The sequence below is a fragment of the Tetranychus urticae genome, chromosome 1 (genome assembly GCF_039701765.1).
Source record: "Tetranychus urticae isolate SD_2017Ah chromosome 1, NJAU_TeUrti_SD_1.0, whole genome shotgun sequence".
NCBI lineage: Eukaryota > Metazoa > Arthropoda > Arachnida > Trombidiformes > Tetranychidae > Tetranychus > Tetranychus urticae.
Window position 1 is genome coordinate 2,363,385 of NC_142958.1, and position 6,813 is coordinate 2,370,197.

The window sequence follows — 6,813 nt, forward strand, 5'->3', positions numbered from 1 at the left end:
CGAGATTTTTTTCATCATCTAAAAATAAGTTAATCACTGCACTTTGTGAATTGATCACTACATTTTCACTTAAACAACAAAAAGATCAAAACACTCTTATATTCTAATCGAAGAAAAACTGATAATCAGCAAATTGAATTTGCGAGAAAAATTCATCTTCTATCAATCTGATTGACTTTAATTTCACGTTAATTGATCGATTAATAAGTCAACGAAGAAAATAACTTGAATAAAATCAAATAATCTATTCAATTTGATGTTATAATTCGATTTTATCACACTTTAAATAAATGTTGATTAAGCTAAATTTAACTTTGTCTCTATAAAACACTCAAACTTCAAAATACTTGCACCTTCGAAATAATCCGGAGTCAAATGCTGAAACATTTCAAAAAATTTTTTATTTCATTCAATAAAATCAATGATTATGTTTGATATAAACCAATTTCAAGACCAAAAACAGGGATTTCCGAGGCTAAAGTTTATTAACATCATAGATTGGTATAAATTAATAGAAAAATATCACAATTAAAAGAGTTGCTAATGTAAGTTTGCAAGATTAATAATTTTGGTCTAATCAAGGCCAATAGTATAATAGAAGCTGGAGTGAACCAACAATCATGGTAAATATTTGAAATCCATATTGATGTTGCATTAAGTGATTAAATAAATATACAATTTAAGTGGAGTAAAAGTAAACCTTTACCATGTAACTAGATCTTCATCTTTAGGAGTTGGCATTAAATTCACTTTTGGAACACTACCGAAGAAATCAGTCAGTGGTACTTGAGCTGGGTCACGATGGAAAAGATCTTTACGAACAGTTACAGTAGAGATGCAATATTTTTTAGGACAAACCTCGAGAAAAGATGATAGTGTTTTGGAACTATTACTATGAACCGTCTCGAGGAATTCCAGGGCATAATAAGTGTAACGATCGATAACATAAACTCCAATTGTAGGGTCACCATGATGAGAAAGTGAATCTTCACCAATTTTTGAGCTACCAATTCCTATTATATTGGGAGAGTACAATTGCTGTGCCATAGACTCTGCTTGACAGGTTTCTGTTATAAGTAGAATCTCATTGTATCTTTGTTTTTGCCACATTTGTTCAAATGCATCAGCCAATTCAACGCTAGTAATTTCCTCAGAGTCTTGAAACTTCAGGAAACCATCTCCTCCATGTCCAGTTAAGTAGATCAGAATATTGCTTGATTCATCAGTTAATAATTGTTTTGATCTAGGTGTACCATCTTCTACTCGACCTGTCAATAGACGGATAAAATTTTTAACAGTCACTTCATACCCACGGTAATCAACTTCAACATCATCTCCGTAGACATTTAATTGATGATGAGCGTTGTTGAAGACAGTTCCAGGTCGCGTATTGCGAGGATTACAGGCCATGTCATCAGCTAACATTAAAATTATTCGGCTATCAGGGATACCAAGTCTTTTGACACTGCGATAAATTGACAAAACATTAGCAACATGACGATAATTGAACCAATACCGAGAAGAACAAACCAGGACAGCCCAATTATTTGTATGTTTGCTCTTTGAGAAAAAATTATCCACCTTATCTACATTACTTCCGTAACACCTGCTAATAGATGAAAAACAAACAATCAAACAAATTAATGAAAACATAATCACAATGATAATTCAAATGATACTGTTTAACACAAGATTTGTTCAATATGAAAGCAACCGACAAACAGCCGGTCTGTATCATCGCGCGCTTTTCAACCAGTAATTTTGGTCGTTTTAATTACAAATCAAAATTATTAATTCTGTGGTGATCATTATGATTATTTTTTGTTTTTGATAAAAACTAATAAAAGAAAGGTTTGTTTACATGATTTCTAAATGTTGGAAACACTAGAATATGTAATTATAACTCTGATTTCAAACTGGTCAAATTATTGGGGAAATAATGCATAGTTTTTAGTTTTTATGCAACTAAATTAGCAAAAATAATATAAAAATCAACCTAATTACATAAGCTGCAATTTGAGATTCCATTGCAGCAGAAACAAAACCCGAGAGGATTTTATTATTCTAACTCAAATTGCAGCTAAATCCGGATTTATTTCTATTATTTCGAATGAATAATTGTAATTATTTTGAAAGAGCCGACATACAATTAGAAACAATGTTTTGATTTCACAAATAGAATTAATAAGTTTGACTTATTAAAATTTATTACTTTGAAAATGATGAAAAGATTTGGTTTTCAGTAATGAATGGTTATCATTGTTTTTTAATTTTTCAACAGATTTAATGATACCTTGGGAGTCAATAAGTTGTAAGTCAGAGTTGGTTTAACAATTCTTGATATAAAAATATGAACATTAAGAAACACAGGACATTTCATAAGCTTAATCCGAATCAGATGCAGAACCGCTGGACAGACTTTTCATTTCTTCATCACTTCCACTTGCTGATGGAGAGCCTCCTTTTTTACTGATTTTAGGCTTACGATCTTCATCTGAACTTGAATCATCTTCACTAATATACTCTTTAGACTTGAACGATCCACTTTTAACTGGTGAAACATTTTTCTTTTTAGCAGAATCTGGTTTACTGGATTTACTTTTAGATGAAGGTTTACTCTTAGATTTGGAAGATTCGCCGGCACCACTTCCTCCTCCGCTTGCTTTGTACGCAGCCATGTCAACTTCATATTTTTTCTTCGCTTCTTGAGATTGTTTTTCCCATTTAGATTTATCACCGACATTTGTTCTCCAAATTTCAGCAGCTTTCTTGGTTAATTCAGTCAAACTGAGGCCTGGATGCTCTTTCTTCAGCCTTTCACGGTTCTCATTAAGCCACAAGAAGTACGCTGTCATTGGTTTCTTTGGTCTATCTGAATCTTTATCTTTTTTGCTCTTCTTCTCGGTCCTTTTCTCTTTGGACTTGCTCTTACTTGCCTTCTTAGCCTTTTCTTTCTCTTTTTTCTTCTCTTTTTCAGCCTTCTTTTCTTTTTTACGTCTTTCGGCACCAGACGAGGCATCTGAGTCTCCTTCTGAGGAAGAACTTTCAGATGCATTCGAATCAAATTCTTCTGCGACATCACCCTCACTACCACTGCCATCTGCTTCAGGGTTAAATGATTCATCCGACTCATCTGAATCGCCTTCTTCTTCTCTCACTTTTCCTTCATGTTTAACTCGAGCCAGGTACGCATCAGGTTCTCCTTCTTCATCTGAATCAATAAGATCATCTTCAACAGTTTGTTTAGTTTGTTCAGTGGCAGTATTTTTAACACGAAGTTTTTTGTTGGTAACAAAGTCATATAACTTTGAATATTCTTCCTTTTCAATAGAGCTAAAAGTATGAACAACTCCTGATTTTGTTTCAACTTCAAAATCGAAAGATCTAGTTGACCCTCCGGAACGAGCAAAGTTGATGGAGGCAATTTCGTCGAATCTGATGTGAACAGGAGGTTTATGAATGTAAATGAAACCTCTTTCAAGAGGATACAGAAGACCAGCTCCGGCTCGGTGAGAACAAGCAATAGCTGGGTTATTAGCACCCACGCCAGTGATTCCAGGATTGGTTATTTTTCTTTGGACTAAAACTTTCATTATCTGTCCAAGGACATCATAAGTAGGGCCACTCATATCTTTCTCAAGTTTACCTTCATACTTTTCTTTTAGTTCTCGATCTGTCATACTCAGTTCAACACTTGTTTCATCGTCTTTATTAAAAAGTAAGATCAAAAAGTGATATCGAGTTTGACCTTGCTTGATTGGAGGATCCAAGCTGAAAACAAAGAATATTTGTCGACCATCTTTGTGTGGTAAGCGGAAGAGTCTGAGAACAGTGGTGAGAGGAATTTTGTAGTCAAAAGTTTTACCATGCAATTGAATGAAAGTGGGAAAAATTTTGATGTCGTAACGACCACGAGGAGTGAGACATTGCAGTTCAGTGAAGGTAACAATTGCATCACCAGTAGCTTGGATAATGTTAGCCTTAGATAATACTGCATCGGTAAAAGCTTGAACTCGGTCATCCATAGTATCAGCTTGAGAAGGTAAATGAAAACGAAGCTCCATAAGAGATACAGCAGCTGCATCGTTTTGATGAAATTCGAGAGTGACTTCGTTTTTGGTTGAAGTACAGTGTGAAACATAATTCAATGGAATTTCAAATGCTGTTAGAGAAAGAAAATAACAAGTTAATAATGAAAAAAATTGAGACACATGAATAAATATCACGGCAACATACCCGACTTTTCATCAATATCGAAAGACAAGACAGTTCCTTTGAAGTTAGCAGTACCCCAATTCCAGCCTTTAAGGCATAATTCTTTGGGGCTAAGGTCTAAATCGAGATGTTGATCAATTGACTTTTTAAGTTTCTCGTAATCATTCTCTTGAAAACCCATGAATCTGAACAAGCTTCCGTTGTTCAGAACAACCCGCAAACTATAGTTGGAAGGTAACCTTTGCCAATCTATCTCACTAACATCCCCTTTAGGAAAATGCTCGACTTTACCAGTCTTATGACTTTTAAATATAATGCTCTGATTGACAATCTTCATACGACCAATATTCTGAAATCAGACGATACAAAAAATAGGTAAAAGTGTAAAGAAAGCAACAAAATATACAAAAGCAAATAGCAGAAGACTTACCATGGCTCCTCGGTCTTCTTTATAAATATCATTATATTCCAAGGCATCGTCCATCTTGACACTTTCCAAATAGATTCAATAATACAGAAACGAGATTGATAATTTGAAATGAACAACAATAGAAATCAGTTGTGATTCACTTGAGAAAATATAATCAAAACAAAAGAAAAGATGCTGGAGTTGAACGTTTCAGTCACAAGTTTAACAGCTTAGAAGCCGAAAATTGGTAACTAAGGCAACTTGAATGATTTTCTTTCTCTTTCTACTTTATATTGGACAAATTAAACTTGTAATTGAGCTAAATTATAATACGAATGATTGTAATTAGTTGAAAATACTGCTCACTAATTAAACTAAATAAGCTAAAACCTCAGCTTAGCCGGTATTTGTACAAGAAGTAAAATCTTTAACAAAAAAAGAGCGGTTTATTTAGATTCACTGACACAGCAACTTGAAATGCGCCATATTCAAATAGATATTGATTAAAAAAGCAAAATAAAAAGCAATTTCTTTAAAATATTATCAAATTAATTCTGTTCTGTAAACTAAACTGGAAATTATATCAAATAAAATTTGAATTTTGATAAAAATACAAATTTAATGCTTTTGATTGCATACATTCCTAATTTCCATAATTTCAATCCCAGATAGATTCCCAGACTAACTCCCATCAGTTGAAGGAATGAAATTTATTTAATGTGTATTCAAATGTTTCCAATTATGAAAAAACTGGTTAATAAGATAAATAGATTACAATTGTAAGAATCAATCAATTTTGTTTTACTATAGCAAAAGGAATCTAACCTTCTGTATACAAAAGGAAAAGGCTAACACTGAAAAGCTGGACAATTATGATCATTGTTAACTTTCAACTATCTCATTTTTACCATGGTAACAATTAAATGAGAGTCTCAACTAATACAATAAACATAATTGAATAATATTAATGTAACTGTTTAATAATAAGTTACAAAAAGATGAACTGATGGCTACTCCATTCAGGGTTGTTGGGTTAAAACTGTGTCTTACCCCATTATTGTTGGACTAACTCATTTCCATTTCAATCTCCATTAACGGTATTCAACTTATTCTCACCATTAGTATTATGATTAGGTGAATTTGTACAAGCGCATTCTCAATGTTGTTATCAATGTTAACCAGAATCTTAGGAGAGAGGCTAAAATATATAAAAAATAGGCTTCGCTGAAGCTAAACTGGATAAAAGATCACATGTAATATGGGAAACCCATTGAATGCAATGTGTAAAAGCTGAGGGTAAACCAGAGTCGATTGAAGCGCCTGTCTGTTCATTCATTTGAGAATATTTTATTTTTGTTTCCACTTTTGTGTTGTAAGATGATTTTCATGATGATAATCTGATGATAGAAGATGATGATGATGATCATGGAAAGGGCGAGAGAAAGAAACTGAGTATCTCAAAAGATTCAGTATTTATAATAGAAAGAAATAATAACAACCAAGATTTAGGAAAAGCGAAAAAAAATAAGAGATATCCTTTGAAATGAATTGAAGAAACAAGTGAGAGAAATAGGAAAATAGCAACTAATCAAACAAACCTTTATAATATTTGTGAATTAATCTTGTTTCACCGTAAAATTAAATTTTTTGTGTTGACTGTTGGATAATATGTATTTAAAGTAATCATGGGTTAAACTTTATCAACAATTATCATTTAATTCCCATTAATTGACATCCAACGTGACCATAAAGGCAGTTATAGAGTTGAGACCGATCCAAGTTGACATCATCATTTCTGGTTATTGAACGCCATCAACATCTATTCCTTTGTTTTGTCATAACCATTTTACATTTTGGGTTAATTTCATTGATCTATTTGGTGTATTTATTTTTGTGCCACAACAATTTACTAAACACTGTTTAAAAAAAGAGTTCACAAAATCAAGAAATCATTGGATAAAAATCAGCTTTACTAGTCAACCGTCAACAGCAAGACAACAACATCAACACCATGTAAAACCGTTATCATCTATTGTTTTCCTTTGATTCTTGTATAACCTTAATTGATTGCCTTTCTCAACTTTAAGTTTAATCTTGGTCACCTTTATACGATAAATTATTATTTTACTGAGAGCAAAAAATTATTAATTTAAATGTATTTAATTTTGTTAAACATTTTACAATGAAAA

General features: G+C 32.5%; 2 protein-coding genes across 2 annotated transcripts; both read right to left on the reverse strand.

Annotated features, from left to right (window-relative positions):
- Positions 1-379: 379 nt before the first annotated feature.
- LOC107361981 (putative GPI-anchor transamidase) lies at positions 380-1,715 on the reverse strand. The gene has a single exon (XM_015928953.3). The coding sequence runs from the start codon at positions 1,651-1,653 to the stop codon at positions 703-705; it is 951 nt and encodes a 316-aa protein (XP_015784439.1). The 5' UTR covers positions 1,654-1,715; the 3' UTR covers positions 380-702.
- A 531-nt stretch (positions 1,716-2,246) lies between these two features.
- Positions 2,247-4,848, reverse strand: Ssrp (structure specific recognition protein). The gene is made up of 3 exons (XM_015936280.3): positions 4,646-4,848; positions 4,237-4,564; positions 2,247-4,162 (listed from the first exon to the last, which is right to left on the reverse strand). Exons 1-3 carry the CDS (start codon positions 4,697-4,699, stop codon positions 2,385-2,387), a joined length of 2,160 nt encoding a protein of 719 aa, XP_015791766.1. The 5' UTR covers positions 4,700-4,848; the 3' UTR covers positions 2,247-2,384.
- Positions 4,849-6,813: the final 1,965 nt, after the last annotated feature.

Bases quoted from the DNA above. Each gene is read 5' to 3' on its own strand.
- LOC107361981 (XM_015928953.3), bottom strand. From the start codon at position 1,653: ATGTTTTCATTAATTTGTTTGATTGTTTGTTTTTCATCTATTAGCAGG.
- Ssrp (XM_015936280.3), bottom strand. From the start codon at position 4,699: ATGGACGATGCCTTGGAATATAATGATATTTATAAAGAAGACCGAGGA. The intron at 4,565-4,645 runs GTAAGTCTTCTG...GTCTGATTTCAG, and splicing joins AAGAAGACCGAGGAGCCATG to AATATTGGTCGTATGAAGAT. The intron at 4,163-4,236 runs GTATGTTGCCGT...TTTCTCTAACAG, and splicing joins CGATATTGATGAAAAGTCGG to CATTTGAAATTCCATTGAAT.